A 22,770-nucleotide genomic window follows, 5' to 3' on the forward strand; every position below is an offset into this window, starting at 1 on the left:
AAATATATATATATATATATATATATATATATATATATATATATATATATATATATATATATATATACACACACACACACACACACACACACACAAACATACATACACATTAATCAATTAACTCTTGCACCCTAGTACACTCAGTTTACCTGTGGCAATAGAAGAACCTCAGCTTGCTGTCAGTCAGTGAGGACTGGAGGCCATGGTTAGTGTTTCATGGGCGGATCTTCACAACTCCTCTCCACTCCCCTACTAAACTCTGGACTACTTCTAGTAGGAGCGCTTCTCCACTGCCAGTACATTTTACGCACGTGGAGAGCAAACAACTTATTGCGGGCGCCGACTCTACTATACGCGTCTTTACCGGACTTTTATTACATCAACACAAACCGCAAATCCAAGTATAGATGAGCACTTTTGCATTGACCAGCAGCAGCTCTCCAGTCAATGCCGCGACCAGTGTTTTTAAACCTGACCGTTTCTTCAGCAGACTTTGTTGTGAGGAGGAAAACTTGTGTGCAAGTCTGATACAGAGAGACCTGTTGTTGAGCATGAGCGTTGTACAGCGACGGATCTGATTTGGGGCCCCTCTCTTTACTCTGCCGCGTTCTTAAAGTTGAGTCATTGTGCATAAGTATGGTAGATAAAGGTCCCCTGTTGACTTCTGCAATCATCTTTTATCTGTCCATTGGGGCAGCGATCTTTCAAGTGCTTGAGGAGCCTAATTGGAAGCGTGCGGTAGATAAATACAGTTACGACAAGAAACGAATTCTCCACGACTATCCCTGTCTGAAAGAAGATGATTTGGACAGAATATTGGAGGTATGGCCAATACAACACACATGCACTTTCATGTCATACTTTCAGGACTGTGTCATGCATTTTACTAGCCCCATTATGTTCCCTCAGTTTTCCTTGCACAAATTAGACTATTACTGTGAATTATTACAACTATTTTATTTGACAGGCTATTTGACAGAATAGCTCAGAATGACTGATCACAGTTTGTTTTGAAGTAGGCTAAACTAGCTTATCAGTTGCTTTAGACTAATAGCCATAATTGATGATGGATTTCATCAGAGGGCTCATCTTCACTGCTGAACTCCTGGAGTAGTCTAATGAGTTATTGGGCAGCGTGCCCATTGCCCAATAACTGATACATGGATTTAGGTGCAGACGCCCTGACTTCAAGGAAGGAAGGCCTTATCATTTACATGACAAGATTCCATAACAGGTTCAAACACATCATACAATCCTGTAAGGATGAGGCAGCAGTTTACTGTAAAGCCCAATCGTGTGTGTGTGTGTGTGTGTGTGTGTGTGTGTGTGTGTGTGTGTGTGTCGCGTGCTGCCAGCAGGGATGTTGTTACTTGTTTACCTGGCTAATTGTTATAACTACAGCATTTTGATTGGCTTCTCTGATAGCGTTTGTTGTTGGTTAAGGTCAGAATGTCTGTTACTCTGTTGATAAAGGAACTATCAGTAGGCTAGCCCATAGTCCCCTTTTTTAAAATGCATTTTGTCATACCAAATACTCAGTAGAAGATGGTGTCATCATTGACCTTGTTGGCAACAAGTGGAGATTTAACAACAACACTATGATTACACAGGTGTTCTGACCTGTTAGCAATGCCATGATTTGCCATCTTGTCTGAGGTTGGATATCCTTTGTTTTTGTTTTATTGAAATCCAGCCTTGATGTCTTATAAACAACTGTCAACTTCTACCCTAAAGGCTTCATTCAGTGTTTTGTCTACTGAATGATAGTATCATCGCTGTCGGGTGGAAACCATGTCCACATCCACAATCTTTTATTTATTAATAATATATTTTTAATGGTGAAAATGACCAATCTACAAGCTCACCATGTATTGCGATGCGACACATTGTGAGCTTGTACTACTTTGGTGAGACACCCTTGCATGATGAAGTAGTGCATTCATTTGCAAAAAAAAAAGGAAATATGGATATAGGTTATGGCGGTGTCTGCCTGACAGCAACAATATAATATGTTTGGTTTGTTGTTCAGGACTAAGACAACCCCGCTTTCCTCTCCATGAATTTTAGATTTCTGGCAACAGAAATACACTTCAAGTTCATGTGCAGCTATTCTTGCAAAGCCCCAGCAGACACAAGAGTACATGCCTCAACCTGTCCAACAAGTTGGGGCCACAATGGGAGATGTATCACCCCCCCCCCAGCACCCCCATACACATTTGGTAGTGAAAGGGATTCTGTCAATCCTCCCAACTCCTGAAACCTATATGCTTGCTAATGCATATAGGAATGAATGACAAGGGGAGAGATGCAGTACGTTCCATGTATTGGCAGTTTGGCACCAAACAGCAGCTGTCATGTTCATAGAGATGCACAACAACAAGAGTAGTCAAAATTCTGATCTTGGTACAATTTCTAGAGACCAGTCAAATCTGGGGTCTGACTAAAACTCGCATGAACTCTCCAGAAGTAAATGTATAGTATGCATTGTACAAGTGTTCATAATGCCTTGAACATGTTGACCTTTTTTTCCTTCAGTTTGAGAGATGTTTGGCCGAGCACCTGTTGCGGAGGCCATGGACTTGAATATTACATACGCGATACTGGAAGATTTTAAAATAATGGGCAGATATCATATTAGTAATCTGCCCATTATTACTCATAGCATGCCCCTTCTGTCCTTTAATCTCCCATTTGCACTACAAGTAGAGGCTCAATCTGCAGAAAGCCTGTTACATTTCCATTATGGAAACTCCGCTTAGCTTGTTAACAATAAAAACAATATAGTAGAGTTAATGAGGGAACGCGACACTCATGAAAAAGTAGTTTCTTCTCATTTTTATTACGGGGACTTTATTGCTAACTTGTAAGAGCCTTGAAGTGGTCACAGTTTTACAGATTTTGATTTTATGGCCCATCAATGTTCACTCTTGAGACTTTTGTAAAAGTTCAACTAGGAAGGTGGTGGCTCCACGTTATCTCTTGTGCAAATAGGAATTTAACGAACTGGTGGGCTGGTCCCAGACAAAAACACCTTTGTTTGTGTGTTGCCCAGAAGCAGTGTGGACATAAGCAAGGGGACAACATCATAAACTGAAGAAGCTGCCACCCCAACCTGTTCTTAAAAGATTGAGGTAGATAATGTGTTCATTTAGTCTGTGTGTGTGTGTGTGTGTGTGTGTGTGTGTGTGTGACTCATCATAGAGGTACATGTAGGCCCACAGCTTGACTTCATATCTCATCACGATAACCATGGCGGTTCTGCTGACTCTGCACATCCTCACTGTCTTGCTCATAATTTCCTTAGTTTTGCTGCTGTTAGAAATGCCATGGTGCCACGAGTCACAAGTTAACTTTGTAGCCCTTTTAACCACATTCAGCCTGCCGTCCGTCCCTATTTTGGGATGCATGGCAAATGCTGCATTCGCATGAGATCAGGCAAGCGGTAGACAGACGGCAAACCGGAAGTCATTTTAGTGGACGGGAGCTGGACGCTAAACGGAACAGGGCAGCAGCCAGAACCGGCGACGGTAACGACAGATGGCATCAATGTTAAAATATTTATATATTTTTACTGCTCCTTGCCGTCCAGCAGGTTTTGCCGTTTTCGAAAGATTTTTAAATGGTGAAAACAGCTGATTTAAAACGGATCAACACGCTCAAAACTTGTTGCATAGCGACGTGTTGTGAGTTTTTAGTTATTCATCGTACAATGACATATATAGGGCCTACGTGGTTAAGCACAAGTGCCCAGAAGACATTCTAATTGTGTGCTGTCACTGCTGTGTGCTGTGTTTTTTTCTACTATGACCAGATCATAGATTAACCAGTGATGGTTAAGCGATAATGAAACTACCTGACAATCTATGTCTTCAACTTTGTGAAGGACCATTCTTATTTCAATTAGTGACTACATATTTTATTTTTGAGGGGCACTAGCCCCTCCTATATCCAGCTTTTGGTGTATGTTCACTAACTTTGTCCTACACAAACTCCAATTGACAATGAATGGACACTGTTACATCATAGTGTCTGAGCAAATAGACAAAGTGTCTAGTGAGTTAGTTGGCTCACTACATTTGATATAAACCACATATACAGGAAACTGCCGTGCATTTGATAGAAAATATCTGCAAAAGCAGAAGCCCCGCACACTCCAGATTAAGCCAAACTACACAGTTAGGCAACTTGCAACTCCTTGCAACTAGTCGCGACTCCTTGCAACTCCTAAGCTTAGCAAATCTAATATCCCATTCCCAACTAGAGATTTCAGACTAGTGTTGCAGCTGCCTGCAATACACAGATGTTTAAAATGCTGTAATGGTATGCACTTTGATCTCACGCAGAAACATGTGACCTAATTGCACATGCCTCTTTAATTGTAGATGGGTAATTAATAATAGTCATTGATTGTGATGTAAGACATGATTGATTGACAATTGTGATACAAGATATTTCCTGAGCTGGGATTTCACAAAGACAAGGTTTCGGTAAACCTTTGGTATTGATTTTTTTTTTTTCAATAATATTTTTATTGATTTTTTCATTTTATGACAAAGACAAGACAGGAAAAACAAAACAAACAAACAAAAACAGACAGCTCAGCTCAGGCGTGTTGTGGAATGGTATTGATTTCTTTAAGTTCCTTGAGAAGAATCTCAACTAGCCACACTGCAGCTGAGTCAAGGATGACTAATCATGTTTGCAGGAGGAATAGCAGGGACAGTTTCTGATCACTGAAAAACACTGTCGACAAACGCACTTCCTTATCATACAACTGAAAGTTTAAAAAAAAAGGAATTTGTGCACAAGGCAAGAAAACAAGAGTAGCACTCTTGAGTGGCGTGCAGTGTTGCCATGTCTGCTTATTATAAGCGACTTTGGGGTTTTCTTTCTGTGAAGTTGCTTGTAAACTTTGTTGCTGCTTGTGTTTTCTTTTTTTGGAGGGTGGGGCTTGTTTCTAAAGTGTAGTTACTTATTTGGGCTTTCTTCCTTGTGTGTGTGTGTGTGTGTGTGTGTGTGTGTGTGTGTGTGTGTGCGCGCCTTATAAGATAGAATAAAGTTAAGACAAACCCAGAGAGGTCTGTGAAGTTGTTTCAGAGTCTACACTATCTCTGCTATTCTCTGTTGAACAGACAACTCACTGCATTTCATACCATGGGACTTAGTGTGTGTGCGCTCATATGCCCCATCCCGTAGTTTCTTCTTTTGGGCTCATTTTCATAGACCTGGTTGCTTGGTTGTCTTGCAGAATCTGGCAACACTGGTGGCATGTCTGTCCACTGTTGCCCACCACCGGTGTGTGTGTCATGTGCTTGGACTTCTCTGTCTGGACATTGTTGGTTTGAAATAGTCAGGTCTTTCATTTCCCCACGCTGCGGAGAAAAGAAAAGGAACCTTTTAACTGTTCATTATGTAATTCTGAGGCCATGGAAGACAGCCAGGGATGTCAGTTGCTGTGAATTCAGATGTAGAGGCTACTAATTAACCAGGACCAACTTATTATCGTTATTTGACTGAACCATTGCGTTGCTGCAATGTGAACGATGCCATATTTGTGTCTGATCTCTCTTCTTTTTTTTTTTTTGTCCACCTAGACCATCGATAACCGATGTTTTGACCGATATTTTGTCCCAAAAATTCAATCAATTCTAATTCATTTGAAAAACATATTTGATTACATTTGTTCAAAAATATAACATTTTAAAATGGCCCATCTACAAGCTCACAACACATTGGAGCATGATGCGTTGTGAGCTTGTAGATCGTAATTTTATTTATAACGTTTTGGAAAACCTTTTGACATTTTTCACCTATAATGACATGGCGTTTCCAGGTTGTGGGAAATCGGGACACATCGACTGCATAAATGCCAATGTCTCACATCGTCCGGTCCGATATATCGGGCTGCCTCTAGCGAGACTGTCATGCCACCTCTTTTTTATAGTTGTGCACATGGGTGGCTTGTTCAGCCTGTTCTAATCTCAAGGTTAGTCAAGTCATCAAGTCAAGTGCGTCCTAAAAACACAAGCGGTATCTAATTTATGCTCAATTTATTTATACTGCAGTTTACTGAGAAAGTTAATGAACACACATGAGAATAAAAAAGGAAAAAGGAAAAGAAAAGCAACGCCATGTGTGCACTTGTTGAAAGCAGCCTCTCTCAAATCTCTGTGCTGGTATCATATGTGCTGCTTAACAGATGTGAGCTGTAAAAGACGCCCCAAACATAAAGAATCCTTTCACTGTCTGGGAATTTTACTGCGTGGCCCCTTTTTTTATATTTTTGACCAAATCAAGAAGCACTTGTGAAATAGACTGAAATTGATTATTTATATATATATATATATATATATATATATATATATATATATATATATATATATATATATATATACAGTATATATCAAAAAAGAGAGAAAAGCCTTTACTGCATCAACTTATTTATTAGCACGACGCGTTTTGCCGTGAGCTTCGTCAGGGAGTGTGCAGTCCCTTCCTTGGATGGTTTTTCTCTCTTTTTTTTATGTCTATGCCTGCTAACTAGACTTGCACCTCCTACGGGTCTTTTTGGATGTGCAGGAGTCCCTTTTTTGTCATATATATATATATATATATATATATATATATATATACACAGTTGTATCTAATTGGTATTGGTTGATTCTTAATTTCTTAGAAATATCAAAGAGCCCAACAGATGTATGCTCTTGTCAACCTGCCTATCAGTTTTTCATCTCATACAGCACAGTGTTATCATATACCTATATACTGAACAATGATTGATCTGTGCACTGTAACTGTACTGTACAATGATTGATCTGTGTAAACGGTAAAACCACAACGGTGTTGCCAGGAAGCATTGTTTTCAGGTCTCCTCCTCCGTGTCTGTAATTGCTGTGGTGTGCCGACGGGCAGACTTTATAACTGACTTCATTGTTTATGACGTATTCAATCGGGCCTACACGCGCAGCTGTCCGCAAGACTCACAGCCGTGCACATTCATACGCTCTGAGAAATGTAGCAAAGAGCGTCCAAGTGGCACCCTGGGACAGCCGCTGCCTGTGCAGATAACAGTTGGAGTTTTGTCATTGTGGTTATTCTCTGGTTATCGGAGCGCAGCAGTTGTCGGGGACCCTGAAATTCTGTTTATCGGGGCAGACGAGCTAAGAAGTCTGTCACTTTGAACAAGCAGAGTGGCTTTATGTAAACTTTCTTTTAAAATGTATATGAAAATAAATGCGTCATTGTCTATATTGACAGTGACAAATGTAGGCTGTCTGTGCTTGAGGAGCGTGTACCTGTACAGCTGAGTTGAACTCAAGGAGAGTTCATCGAACACTTGGACATTAACAGTTTGACTGCGGGATAAAAACATTGCAATCCCCATTTGACTGCCTAGTTTTTCACTAACCTTTTTGAAGAACCACCACATCAACGACATCATCGTTCCGTTTCATGAAAATCCGCCAAATGGTGTGATCCTTTGTCATTGGAATGCTTTGGGGCTCAATTTCCCAGAAGCCATAGCAAGCCAGTGCGACAGTTTATCCGGTGACGTCATCAGAATGCGTCACCTATCACACTCTGTCCGATGGAACCCCCGTAAGTCTTAAAACGTGAATTAAACGATGAAAACATAACTCGTGGAACTCGTGATTGGGGGAAACTGTTCTACATCATTTAACTCGTGTAACGTGTTATGACTGTTCATAGTCCAACAGTGGACCTCTGGATATAGAAAAAGTGTGGCATAAAATACAGTGGAAGCATGCAGTCGATTGTATTCACAAGGCCCATCCAAGAATGATAAAAGACCCAGTTGAACATTGCTTCAATTGATTTGCTTGCTTTTGCCTGCTTGTGATGCTCGACAATGCTTTATTATTCATATTGGCTGAAATCAAACATTTTGGAAGGAAAGTAGAGGGCGGATTTAGATGTCAGCTGTGGTACGTACTGACCACCAAACCCAAGTTATGAATTACTTGATGCACGGCTTGCGTCAATCAACCGCTGATTGTTATACGACTTGCGTCAATCAACCGCTGATTGTTATTTATCGTGTGTGCTTTTCTTGACAGATTTTTCCATTTTGCTAAATGAGGCATTCAATGTAATACACAGGGTTTATGCGTCTTGGAACAACTGTGGTTATTGAAATTTCCATGAGCAAGCTTTTGTTTGTCTAAAACCATGCTCCAATATTTCTTTACTGAATGCATAACCACCATGGTGTAAATATATTTAATCTTTTGCTTATCTTTTGGTACACCGCTAAATCCAGTGTTAATTTAACTAAGAATTGACAATTTGTACACTGGATATTGCTACTTATTAAATTAATAATAAATTCAAATATCACTTATTTTTTTGTTTTGTTGTGATAATCCTCTCTACTATAGAGTGTGCTGACCATATAAGGAGTTCCTCCCTGTCCCCAGTTAACCCCTGGGGGTCAAAAAACCTTAGGTTTCGTTTTTTGTTCTCTATCCTGATTGGATGAAAGCTTGGGTCCCAAGGCAAAAACGAAACCTAAGGGTTTTTGACTGAAATCACTGACACCCCCTTTAATGTTTCTACAGTAGCTGGCACAGAGCCAACATTAAGAAATGAAATGCTCCCTCCTTGGTTAAAAAGCAACAACACTAACGGCGTAGAGTGACCGGTGTCCTTGAGCAAGACTCTGAATCGCTAATTGCTCCCGATGTGCAAGTTGGTGCCTTGCATGGTTTCCTCCGGCATCGGTGTGTGAATGTAGAATGGGTGAATGTAATGCATAATCTCTGTAAAGCGCCTTGGATAAAGGTGCTATATAAATGCACCATTCGGTCATCTATATGATGTATGACTATATTTGGGTAAGGTTTCCGCCTATTTCAGTCACCATTGACTTGAGAGTATAAAGGTGTTTACAGACTGCTGCGTGTTCGGACCAGAATAATAACGGAGGAGCGAATAATATCGGGTCTGCTGTTTTTCCGCCGTTTTTTCAGAAAAAATGCATCAGTCTGCAAGGAATGTGCAAACACCTTTACAGTACATTGAAATTCAGTTTTTCCCAAAAATGTGAAAACAAATACACAGGAGTTACTTGACTGGCGGTGCACAGACAGACAGTGACTGCAAACGGTGCAGACAGACGGACATACTAATACAGTGCTACTTTTTTTTTAGCTCGAGACCCCTCTAATCAATGCATTTTTTTATGGAATTCTTTTGAGGGCTGATCTATTATTTTTATTTTTATCTCATATAAATATATTTATTTTTTAACAGTGACCCATAAAAATTGGTCTGCGACCCACATATGGGTCTGTTTGGGAATCAGTGGGCTAATAAACGAGACGGACCCATTTCTAGTCTCACCTCCTACAGAGCCATGCTGCAATAAAAGAGAAAAATAATCAAATGTATGCAAGTCTGTGCCGATTACGGAACGGAGAGAAGCGAATGCCCTCAAGGTCATTCAACATGGGTCACCAAGGATAAGTGGAGGTTTCTTAATGTTTCTGTCACCTGACATACCTGGTCCACATTGAGTTTCTGTACCGTCCTTGTTTGTTTTGTCATCATAATGCAATCGATAAAGTTGATCCATGCCAAATGGTATTTTGACGTCATGTGAAATGAACTCGCCATGGTTTAGGGTCATGTTATCTCATTACACTCACAGTACAACAGTTTCTTTCCCCAAGTGGTACAGGGTTGTGAAATGCACGTGTGCAAGTGAAGGTGGGAAGGAGTTGCATGTTGACCCATTGGTGTGGGTTGGGCTTTAGAAATAAGTCTTTTTTTCAGAATTGTGACTTACAGAAATATTTTGAACAAGGCACTTAAAACCAATTGGATGTCTTGAGACTGTTGTGTGCTCAGCAGGTCATACAAACTGCCTTTTTATTTTTCTCACACAGGCCTTGTTGCCTCATTCTCAGGGTCGTTTGGGACCTTAGATGACCATGATTTGACCAGTGACTGACCTTTTCAACCCTTTAGCTCACCATGGCATTGCAATGCCAGGTTTTCAAGGGTCATTGTTGCCTATTGAACAACTTATCATTGGCTTGTACTTTGAACTAATGAAGGCTATACTGAGTACTGACAAGTTTGTCATTAGTTTGTAAATAAAGTCATCTTTGGCTTGTACTTTGTGGACTCTTGAAGGCTATAGCCTACTGAAATGTTTGTCATTAGTTTCATCTTGTCGGTCATTTTTGGGTCATCGGGAGGACCGGAAAATGTGTTTATTTTTAGACATCTTAATGTTGAAGTTTGTGTGCACAACACGTCCTGTTTTGATTTAGAAAAGATTTGTTCTTTGTATTGCATTAGTACAGTGCATTATTTATAAACTCAAGCTGCAACGGTAAAATAATACTGCCGATTTTACTTTGTAGCTTTCATTCCGGTGATTTAGTTGTTACTGTACCACACTCTGCTCTCATCTGATCTCAGGCTGATCAGATGATCTGATTTCAGCGAATCAGCATTTTGTAGGTCTCTAGCTTCAGCAGTTTGTTATCCAGCAAGACAGAGCGGGTGCCGTGTGCAAAATTGACCTTGTGACAGTAAGGTGCATAGAGCTAACCACAGGCATGATACACAATAAAACCACAACATCTGTCACTTTCACTTCATTCTGACTCCTATAGTAAACAAGCCCTTGGCACAGCCACAAGTATGTGTTAGTTGGAGTCCTATCTAGTGGAAGATGAGGAATTGGAATTAACTATACTGTATATCGTCTGTCGGAAGTCTGGAAACCTCATATCTCCAAAACGGGATTCAATTTTAAACGAGCTCAAAACACGTCTCTTCGCACCTCATTTCAAGCTTGTGGATCTGCTACTAGTAGTAGGGCGTTAATGTACGAAAAAACAGAATTAGAATTAGAATATGGAGATAAGCCATAAATTGTATCTGTTTTTTGTTTTTTTCAGTCTGTCTGCTGGATTCTTATTTATGCCTCTTCATTCCACAAGACTCCTGCAGCAGTGTTATGATTTCAAACCGATTTATCTCTTGCAGGTTTACTAGCCTCGGGACCTGAGGAGTGGGTAACGGCTGTATGCTTTCCTTTGAGAGGGAACAATTTAACATCTTTAATTTCTAGTAGTATTATGTGACGCAAATGGGTGAGGTAAAATAGTATAAACTATGACGTTGGCTTGGTTTCCTTCCTTTGAGTTAACTTCTCATGATGCTCACCACTTTTTTCTTCTCCTAGACGGTATCCTGTTTAGAGTGCAACCCTGCAGCTCAAAATATTTAACTTTTTGTGTTTGTGTATACTTTTCCGTTGGTGTGCACAGGTGTTTCGTTTCTCACTGGCTGGTCTGGTGACCCAGCAGACACTATCCCCACCCCCGCTTGTAGAAGAATGACAGAAAAAACACATTCCATGTCACAGCCTTTCCCCCCTTCCTGACTGCTCGCCTCAGAGAATAATATCACTCAAGATGCAATTAGCTGAGGCATCAGTCAAACGTAAAACTTTGCCCAATGGTTATTTGTCCAGTTGAATTCTTTCCATTATTAGGTTACATTTATTGTCCCCAAAGGAAATAAGATTTTTCTTTGGTCACTACTGACAGACAACCAATGTATGCAATGTGCATGTATGCATCTAGTGGCTAAACACCACAGTAAAATAAAATAACAAATTATATATATATATATATATATATATTTTTTTTTAATTACCTAAACTTTAGTTTTACTTTTTTTAACTTAAAGGACCACTTCACCACTTTTCAACATATCTTCATATAATTCCTCACTAATGATCATAATATAATATCACAATTTTTTCCCAAACGGAAGCCATCGTTTTCTCTCTCTCTCTCTCTCTCTCTGATATATATATTTTTTAATCGTGTTTAAAATAAAATCTGCCGAAGGATGATGGCCCTGGTGGTATTTTATCATGAACAATAAACATTAGTGAGGACCAATTGTATGAAGATAGGTTGAAAAGTGGTGAAGTGGTCCTTTAAACCCTATATACTAACTGTACGTCATTGACCAGTGTACCCCTGGGGTCTATTTCTAGGCTCCTCCTTGTTTCCCTCTACGCCAAATATCCGATCTTTGCTCTCACAATACGTTGCAGCGCAATGCCAGGAAACTGGCACTGGCATTTTTCTTCTCAATAAAGGGGCAGCATTATCTCCTTGAGTCAAGAAGAACATGGCTATGCCAGTTATGTTTCCAGTCATGGTTGGAAGACAAAATGTCCATCACGGACATTATGACACAGCTCAACAGAGTCAACTGTTGATTCAGCAGACAAAAGAATGGCCTCCCCTTTTCCTGGTTAATTACAGAGCTGAGCTATAAGAAGCCTGTTATTATTAAAGAACTGAACGTCTTCTGGTACTTAAGAGCTCGAGTTTGTTTTGCCAACCCCTGCACATTTTAAGTCTCGAAGCACATTTGGAGAAATAAGAACTTTGGTGTGGGGGGGAATGCATTGTCCCAGCGCATATTGCAGCGGGTTTGTGAATACCCCAGAGAGGGAGCCCCGTTTCTGCTGTCGCTGTTCAGGCACACACATGCTTGAGGATGATTGATTAACCATATTGTCTCTTGCAAATCATTTTTTTCTTTCCACTCTGGATTGCAATGGCAGTCTTGCTATTCCAAGGTTGAACTCGTAAGCTTAAGGTGGATAGACAGTATTAAGATCACTTGCAGATTGCTTCTTGGGCTAATAAAGTACAAATTTGTTCTGCTTCCAAGATTTTATAGATTGTGGTGATAGAGAAACCTCTGAGGAAAAGCTGATGTGGAGACTTTTTAGTCGTATCGTCTAAATTTGTGTGGGGTGGCGATTTAAAGCACAATAAACTCTTATGACACAGGGTGGAAAACTACAAAAAGGTTTCATGACATCACATACAGTAGAAAATGTCTGAAAGAGTTCTCTATCGTTTACTTCATTACAGAACTGGCAACGCCGTACACAACCTGGAGAAACTCTGTTGGCAACCCAGTACAATGTTTCAGTGTCAACTTTACACTTTTTCAGTAACACAAAAATACTTATTATAAAACCTTAAGTTTAATTTAAGGTTTACTGGATATAAAACACTAAAGCCCTTTACAGACTTGGCTTTTCTTGTTTGTTAAAATTGTTTATCATACTAGAGTAATTACAAAACGGTTATTTAGGGATACTTGTACTGGTCGTCCTGTTCCTCAATCATTCATAAACAATAGTGGAAAGTGTAAACCATGCTGGTTAGATTGGATCCTCGGGGGTCCAGTCGTCATCAGGCAAGTCGGTGTGTGTGGAGATGCTATCTGAGTCTCTCAGGAAGGATGTGGTAGGGAAACATGATGGCCCTTGGATGCAATTAACTTCCGTTTCAGTCAACATTTTCTTAACCAAACTGGATTCTTATATGCCGGTAGTAGAAATGATGATTTGGTGTTTACACTGGTCTTTCTAAATCAGTAGTTCAAGTTGTCATCAATAGCAGATATTCAAGCTCACAGCGCGACGAACGCATCATTTTGTGCTGTGCTGTGATGAGCGCGTATATCTATTTTTGAATAGCTAATGCAAAAATCTAAAATGACACTGAAGCTTTCCAGATTTTAATGGGTTAAAATGTGTAGAAATGCAGGAGCCTTAGACGAATAGACGGTAACCACTTTGTCTGCCTGTCAGTCTGTCCATCCATCACAAATGTATTTTTATGTCGCATTCTTTGGCAGACTCGATGCGATTGGGCGCAGAACGAAGTTGCATCATTCTTGCGTTCACACTGTGCTCTATAAACCGCAGAAAGGAACTGTAGCAGGGAACTTTATAAATGTGTTCAATTCATTAACACCATAGATTTCACTGTAGTTTATTATACTTCGAGTAATAGTTAGGACGTCAAGTGAGGGTAAGGTGGATGCAGTGTGTCGTTGCTCGTCGGGGAGATGGGGTGTGCATACTGTGTGTGTGTGCGTGCACTGTTCTTTTGGGCACATTGCGGAGGCACAGCGGAGACGGGAGCCCAAAATGAATCTTGAGTTATCCGACGTTTACAATATTATGTAGGTTTACACCCATAGATGATCTGATCATCATCATAAAATGATTATGCATATGCCATGTTTGCTACAGTTTATAGATCGTGCTGAGCTATGTGTTTAATTCTGACGTAGGCTATTTATATTTAACAACATTAATTAAGTCCCCAGACTCCCCACTCGGATCCCCACACACAGTGACAACGCTCTATGTTTACGCACAGATGGACTGAATATTCTGTACACTGCAATGTTTTTATGTTTTCTGTACTCCTCTGACCATATTTCGATGAGGGCTTCGGTCTCCTCATTCGAACATGTCTATCCACGGTAACAAAATTGTGCTGCGTAAAATGCCCTCTCCAACTGTATTTACTCAAGTTTAATTTCCTTTATTTGATGCGGATTGCATTCACACTTTCAGTCAGTGAATAGAAGTCGGGTGCGCTTGGAAGCGAAGAAGCGAAACCCCAGTTTTTTTTGGCTAGAACTAGAATGGGATTTTTTGATGCGCACCAGAATTCTAATGAGCCTTCACACCTGCCAAACGAAGCGCACTTTCTGACTACGCAGCAGGATTTGTTGGGTTTTAATCGCAGTAAAGCATTCTGGTGCCACCTAGTTGAGCCACGAACGAAGGCAGCAATTGATAATCCTATGAGTTTGTGTGTCTGTGTCAGTCATGAGCCGGCCAACCCAAGGCAAAACTGGCCGCGTCAATGTCAAGAAGATATTGATACAGATTTTTGTACATGACTTTTTGTGAACTACCGGTATTCATTACTGATTGAATGAACACTTTGATGTTGATCTTGAAGTCTGTCATTTCATGGCTTCATGACACCGTATCACCCCTATTTTATTTGTGATCGTTTTGGTGGTGCCTTTTGGTGGTCGTAGCTAGTTGGCTATAGATGTATTATACTCCATACTGTACTTCATACTCACTTTATACTCACTCAGTCCTGTTATGTCATATTTTTCTCCTAAGGTGGTTTCTGAAGCTGGAGGACAAGCAGTCACTATAACTGGCAGCCAGCCCTTCAACAATTGGAACTGGCCCAATGCAGTCATCTTCGCTGCAACTGTAATCACAACTATCGGTAAGTATTGTTTGGGAGGCTTCACCAACTTGGCCAATAATTGCCTATAAGTATCGTTTTTTTGCTTGTAGATCTGCTATTTTTGAAAATAAGCATGAACATTGTTGCTAATCTTTGAATTTATATAATGTATCTTAAAGTGAACATTGTTAACTCAAATCTTTGCTTCTCGGGGGGGGGGGGTCTCTGTAACAACTTTTTAGGAAGTGGGGTCTGTGTGGCCAAATGCATATAATTCTGGGGGTCCTTGGCATGAAAACATTTGAGAACCACTGATATTAGAAACATAATAGTTTATCAGTAAACTGTTTTTATTTTAAATGCATTTGTTAGAATCGGGCTTAATGGGTTAATGTCAATAGAAGTATTAGTAGTTCTGCTATATTGAGGGGTGGGGTGGGGTGGAGGGGGTCAAGGCAAGCAAAGTCAAAGTTTGGGAGACGGGCCTGTGTCCTCTTTCTTTCACAGTATTTCGCTTGTTTGACCTGTTTAACTTTGTTCCTTTGGGACAACCTCTCTATCACGGTGGATTGCTTGCCCTTTTGCCTGTGCCTGTATTATCCAAATGTACAGAACAACAACACAGATAAGATAAGATCAGGAAAAGAAAACCTTGACTAGTTGAGTGCTCTTCATTGTTGCCTTAGTTAATTACGTGAGCAGAGTAATTTTCCAACCATGCCACATGTCACCTTAAATGTCTGCAGGCTTTTCCATTGGGTGATGTGACGTTTCTTTTCTTTTTTTTATACGGTATGGTATTAACTGATGCGTGCTTTTTTTTTTACAGGATATGGGAACATTGCCCCCAAAACATCCGCAGGTCGTGTGTTCTGCATCTTCTATGGGCTGTTCGGAGTGCCGTTATGTCTCTCCTGGATCAGCGAGCTTGGAAAGTTCTTTGGCGGCAGGGCCAAGCACCTGGGTCAATTTCTGACCAAGAAAGGGTTTTCGCTGGTGAGCTGACAAGCTTTTTCCATCTCCAACCCTGTAATGTAGTGGTTTTCAACACTTTTCATATCAAGGCATGTGAGCCACGAAGCACCATTTGATGACATTTAGCCTTGCAGACCCAAAACTAAAGGATATTTTATCGTTGGATACGATTTTGTCCACAATTCCATGCTGCATTGTGGTACCATAGGAGAAATGGCAGGCAAACATTTATCAAATTAACAATTCTTCTATATTCTCTAATTGTCTACACTTTTTGTAAATTCTCTCCCCCCAGAGAAAGGCACAGTTTACCTGTACGGCCATATTCCTGCTTTGGGGTGTACTAGTGCATCTAGTCCTTCCACCGCTTGTGTTTATGTCCCAAGAGAGCTGGACGTACATTGAAGGACTGTACTTCTCCTTTGTGACTTTGACCACAATTGGCTTTGGAGACCTAGTGGCAGGTAAGAGACATATTTTCTATATATCTTGCTTTATCCATTTCAGCATACTAACCTGGCCCAGCCTGTATGATTTATGATCTAGAGTTGCGGGTGCCGGTCGAAAACAGGCGGTGGATCCTATTGGTTCACCCTTCTGAGCACCCCCCTCCCAGTGTTGTGAAGCGCAGTAATGCATGATTTATTCTTCGTCGTACAAAGTGTTCCGTGCTGAAAATAGCTGATCTACAAGCTCACAACGTGTCACGGACGCGGCGCGTTGTGAGCTTGCAGATCTGCTATTTTCAACACACGGAGATACGCAGGCTGTGAGAAACATTCAGAAACTTTTGCCTTCACAATAACGGCATGTAGCTTTCACAAGTGTGCCCATAAAAGACAAGGAAATGGATTAAGAATTCGCTGGCATTTCACATTGCAAAAGAGCTATTATTTCCAAAATGTAAAACAATGTAATTTGGTTAATGGTAATGGAGATATTGTAACAGTTGTCACTTTATTAATCCCAAAGGTTGGAGTTCATTCCCAATAGCAGACTTTATTCCTATGGGCTGTGGCAATAATACAAAAATTTAAATAAAAAAAAGAATGAAAAATAACTATAATACGGTAGTTCATTTTTTGGAACCATGAACTTTAGTTCAACATTTCTAATGATGAACTATGAACTGAACAAGTAATTTTTTTTATTTTTGAACTGTGAGCTGAACTAGTTCATTAAAAAAAAGAACTTTCCCAACACTGCCCCCTCCTCCCCTCCCCGGCAGCAGAGAACACTGACATCACCCAATTTGGAGCGACGCGCCTCTGCAGTGTCTGCACTGTAATTGGTTAGCGAAAAACAAGGAAGTGGGCTCCCTATACCACATTTTCCAATGCGTTTCCCCAGGCTTTCATTTTTGTGCCGAATGCGAACGAAAATAAAAGACTGGGTACCGAGGCTACATCATACAGCAAGTTCTATGTTTGGCCAAATCGTATTTGTTTTGTACAGCTGACTGGAATGACTGAGTCACCGGGTGTTCTTTTGATACTAATTATAAGTCAATGCATTTATCGTGCACTGATAAAAATGCCATTACGGTTAATCATGGTGCTGTTCAAACAAGTCTGTTTATAGAAGCAAAGTCATTTGGGCGCTCTGGACTGATTTTATTTAACTGCAACGCCAAACTGAATACCTTTTCGTCTCCCCCCCCCCCCTCCAGGTGTGAACCCTGACGTGGATTACCCCACGCTGTATCGCTACTTTGTGGAGGTGTGGATTTACCTGGGTTTGGCTTGGCTCTCGCTGTTCTTCAACTGGAAGGTGCGGATGGTGATCGAAGCGCACAAGGCGCTGAAGAAGCGCCGCAAGCGGCGCAAGCTGTCCATCGACGAGCTCCGACACTACAAGGAGGCCCACAAGGCGGCGCTCCGCCTGCCACCGACGCCCGGCGACGTCAACATCTTCAGCTTCCTGTCCAAGAAGCAGGAGGGCTACAATGACCTCATCAAGCAGATTGGCAACAAGAAGGACGCCAAAAGCGCCAAGGCGGCCAAAGAGATGGCGCGCTCCAAGAGCTGCAACGACGCCCCCGCGTCGCCCAACGGCCACACCATCCTCAGCTTGGACCGCTCGCCGCGGCAGAAGAGACGCTACAGCTTCAGCGACCGTGTCACCGTCGCCTTCTCGAAGTCCAAGAACTACCTCCTTGGCTCCGACAACGGCTTGCTGCTGACGGAGGACAATGGAGACTGCGAGCTGGAAGGGGACCCGGGGAGGATGTACGAGAACCAGTTGGACAAGGAGGTGGACCTTGAGAACGGAGGAGGCCAGGGGGGAGGGGTGGGCTGCGGGCACGGAGGCCGGAGGGCGTGGGACTCTAAAGAGTACCAGCCGCTGACGTTCCAGAACGCCAACATCACGTTTATCGACGAGGAGAACTTCATGAACAACACTAACCACGAGGGAGCGGACGACGACGACGACGACGACGCAAAGGCCAAACTGTCCGTCACCACGTGTGACGACAATGTTGAGTCTGAAACGGACTCCAAAGAAGAGCCGGGCTCTGACACGGGGTCCGTGTTCACCAGCGATGGTTCAGAGCACGGATGCTCCTATGAAAAACTTGTAGAAGAATATGCTAAGGAAGATAACACGGAATCCTGAGGAACTGCTCTCTGTTTTTGTTATTAGATCGGAGAATGTAACGAGATTGGAAACCGAGGGCAGAAACTGTTCTTCTACGAGTGTTCCCGTCCTCCTCATCTTCGACTGGGAAGGTTGAGACTTGAGAGTAAGACATGGAACCGTCTGACGTTCTATGTTGTCCCTGAGGTGATGGGGAGGGTTATTATGGAGGACTGCAAAGGACTCCAAATCAAAGCATGAATGTTCATAGGAGTGGTCTGTTCTCACCTGAACAGTAAGAAAGACTATATCACTTTGACTGTCCTTAAAGAGTGGTTTCATGTTGAAGCCTGAACAAATGGACTTGCTCTATTTATTTCATTTATACGGTTTGATGGAGTGAATAGATTCGAAGTGTTTATTGGAATATGTCCATACCAGACACACAGAAGCTTTTCCATTAATTCCTCTTCTTCCTTACTCAAAGGTTTTAGGAGATGACAAGAAAATGGCAATGTATTTATCCGATTGCCCCTTTATGCATATTCACCATATTGGTGCTTTTAGCGTATTTATTAAATGAAGGAAGGAGTGGACTTATATTCGTGGTCTACATGTCTTATGTGTCTGTCATTGCACAATTCCACCAACTGATGACAATGGGCAGGTTAAAGTCCATGTCAATGTAGATTACCTTTTAAAACCTGAGCCAGACATTTGTCCATAAAGAGGATGAAGGTGTTAGAGGCCATTGCTTGTGTTCTTTTAATATTGTTTAATCCATGTGTGCTTGCGTCTGTGATTGTCTGTGACTGCAATATTTGGAATGTCATGTCTTCACCAGAGGTGAAGGTCTGTTAACATCTGCAATGTCAAGAGCCAATTGGAGCAAAACAAAAAAAAGTGTTTTAGAGCAGAGCTACACCCATGGCTACATTTGGAGATAAATGTGTAAAATGTGAATATCCTGTCCAACAGATACTCGTGCATTTCAATTGGGTTCTTGCATGCAGCTGCGTCAGAGCTCAACGTCACCTCATGAGTACAAAGTGTGTGTGTGTGTGTGTGTGTGTGTGTGTGTGTGTGTAGAGGTTTTGTGAATGCTATAAGGTTTTTTTAATGACATCTCCCTTATTTTATATACATGTACTGGCTTCAAGCCACAACAACTGCTTTTATATCTTTGAAAATGTCCCCCAGAGGAATTCTTGTGACGTGCTTGGATCCTCTCTTTCAGACACAAACTGGTTTTGTGGACATAATCTTCACCCATTGTGGTTTGTGGCTGACTGCAAGTTGGGTCTCTCGGTAGACCTGCTTTCTGTTTTCTGGCCTTCTTGACATGGCACTACATAACAAGGTAAACCCCTACTCACTTTCTGTTTCTTCTTAGCACCCACTCTCTTTGTATTTGCCATGTCAATATTGGCTGAAAGCCGCCAGTAGCCACAAACTCGGCTTTGACTCGGAACATGGCCTTGCTGTCTGTGTTTGCGTTTGGGGGCTCGTGCTGGCAAGAATGAACGACTGAAATGCAACACATTTGACGTTAGTCAGCCAAGGTCAACTTGTGACCAATCAATTCACCCTTGATATACAGTACACTGCGGTCATGAAAGCCGTATCGGTGTGTTTAATTGATTCAAATGGAATTTTATTTTCCCCCTCTGTTTGCACGAGAGCACAACTCCAGTGATTACTCCATTTGTAAAATGAAGTGACCAACAATCTACTGTCCATTGCTTTTCACTTTTTTTTGCCTTGATAGATTCCGTGTTCCCTCTCTTAACCCGCTGCCTTTTGCACACACAAACTTGCGCACAAAAAGAAACTTGAAACAGTGTTAGTGTTAGTCAGTGCTAGTGCGGTGCAATGTCACACAGGGCTCCTTTGAAGTTAAAAGCCAGTCTCTTCATTTACCTTGAATTTGGTAACTTTCCAAATATTTAATGATAACTGTAAATAAGCAGCTTAATCTTTTCATTTTTTTCATTTTTTTGTGTGTAATTCCTTGTTCGAGTGATGTTGAAACTTGGACCAAATCTTCAAAGCCCCAAACTCTGCACCACACATGCCTGCTGATATGTGAAAGTGCCCAAAATTGTTCCACTGCAAAGCAGAGGATATACAAATGAAACAACTTGGAGGGATTCGCCCATAACTGACCTTTCATTCACAGAAATGGTCACGTTAGATCTTTGTTTTTTGTTTTGTTTTTTCATGACATCGTTGCTGTCGGGCAGAAACCTCAAATCTAACTTTGCGTTTTTTCGTGAATTAACACTACTTGACCGTACTACGGTGTCCCACAAAAGCATAAAAAGTAACAGATCTGCAAGCTCGAAGGGTGGCACGAGTCGACGCAGTTTGAGCTTGTAGTCCTGAAAAGTAACAGTTTTGGACATTGAGGTTTCCACCCGACGGAGACGATACTGATCTTTGTTGAAAGACTCCTCCTCCTCCCTAACAATGGGATTTTCTGGGCCTGTGAGAGCAGCATTGTTATGCCTGATACTTGACTGTGTGCAACCAAAACAACTGATCTACAAGCTCACAACACTGACATTTCTGGTGAGCGACGGCGGCACACGGCTAGGTATAATTCAGGCTTTAGGCTTTATACTGTACGGTACTTTTCTCCATTCTAACTCGATGAATTTCAAGTGTTCCAATATTATCAACGACAAACAAGTTATGTTAAGTTTTACTCCTGACATTGCTCCATTGTGTAAAACTTACTCCAGCATATTGTCTTTTTTTATGGATTAAATTATTCACATTTGTAAGAGTTGTACATAAAATCCAAGCTAAACTGTATATTATTTCATTGTAAATAAACGATTGTAATAAAATACTTGTGCATTTATTTCCAGAAGCCATATTAAGACCTTTTATTTTTGCGAAAGCAGTGAGCACTTACTATGAGACCTAGCAGATCATGTCTGTGTGTGTGTGTGTCTGTCTGTCCCGCTTTTGTGCCCATACAGTATATGGAGCTGAGTGATTACGTCACCATGACTCAGCCATAACCATATAAGGAGTCCCCAAAGCAGCTATACGTCCAAAACCCAAATATGTACGAGCTGCGTTCGCTTCCCTCGTTTGCGCGTCTTACTGGTATGTACAGACATTATGTCTATACATTATTTCAGTGGTTCCCTCACCGTTTAGTAGATGTACAGTAGACTTTACGATTACCATTGGGAAATTTAATTCAGGTGTCATAGCGCCTTGGTAGGCATGAGCAGAATGATACGGCTTATGATTACAATTGGTAGACTTAGTTTGACCTAATGATCGGCACTTAAACTACTGTTGGCATAATGTCAGCCAGCCATGTATACAGTGTGTACATGGCTTGTATACTGTATATACAGTCGAACAATGGTGAGTGTAGTGAGCAGTACAATCTATCAACAGTGAAGTACATACCGTAGTAAATGTAATGTTTGGTGTTGCTACACTAAACACTACATTTCAAATGCTACTGTATTTGAATAATAGTGACCACCCTGTCAGGCTGTCACACACTTGCACCACTGATAGATTAAGCTAAATGTTCTATAAAAAGGATAATTCACACTGAAATATGGGGGGGGGGGCTTGCTAAAACAACTAAAATGCTCAATGGACTGACAATTTTGATCAATATAAGGCATGTGAATCTAATGAATACAGCAATACTACAAGGATAATTATGTCTATTAGTGCTAGTAAAACATGTTGAGACAAGGTCTCTGACAAATTAAACCTGCAACCACACACAAGCAGAAAATAAACATAAAATTGAATGTCAAGAAAATACCCTGGAAATTAAATATTGCAGTGGTGGTCCATTTTGATACCAAGCTTTTTTATTATTTACTTTAATGCCTGTTCAAAGTTACAGCAACTTATTATTATTTAAGTTTGCTTATTGGTTAATGACTGGAATGCGGGTGAATTTTAATAAGCATAGAGTCAATAGGGCTTGTATGTTTACATTTCATGATCTGCTGAAAAGACATGAGATTAAAGTTATGCATACCAGTATTTGTTGGCACAGACTGTGCATGAACATCAGCACCTGAATGTATTCAGCAGAATAACTTATTCCTAGGTCCACCCCAAGCTAAAAATACACTTCATA

General features: G+C 41.1%; 1 protein-coding gene across 1 annotated transcript; it reads left to right on the plus strand.

Moving 5' to 3' along the window:
- The first annotated feature begins 322 nt into the window (after nucleotides 1–322).
- Nucleotides 323–21,482, plus strand: LOC308329646 (potassium channel subfamily K member 5-like). Its single transcript, XM_080784100.1, has 5 exons — nucleotides 323–822; nucleotides 15,017–15,128; nucleotides 15,919–16,085; nucleotides 16,360–16,528; nucleotides 17,734–21,482. The coding sequence occupies exons 1-5, from the start codon at nucleotides 637–639 to the stop codon at nucleotides 18,678–18,680; spliced, it is 1,581 nt and encodes a 526-aa protein (XP_080640226.1). The 5' UTR covers nucleotides 323–636; the 3' UTR covers nucleotides 18,681–21,482.
- The last annotated feature ends 1,288 nt before the right edge of the window (nucleotides 21,483–22,770 follow it).

Source organism: Protomyctophum bolini, assembly GCF_963924005.1.
Source record: "Protomyctophum bolini genome assembly, chromosome: 15".
Lineage (NCBI taxonomy): Eukaryota > Metazoa > Chordata > Actinopteri > Myctophiformes > Myctophidae > Protomyctophum > Protomyctophum bolini.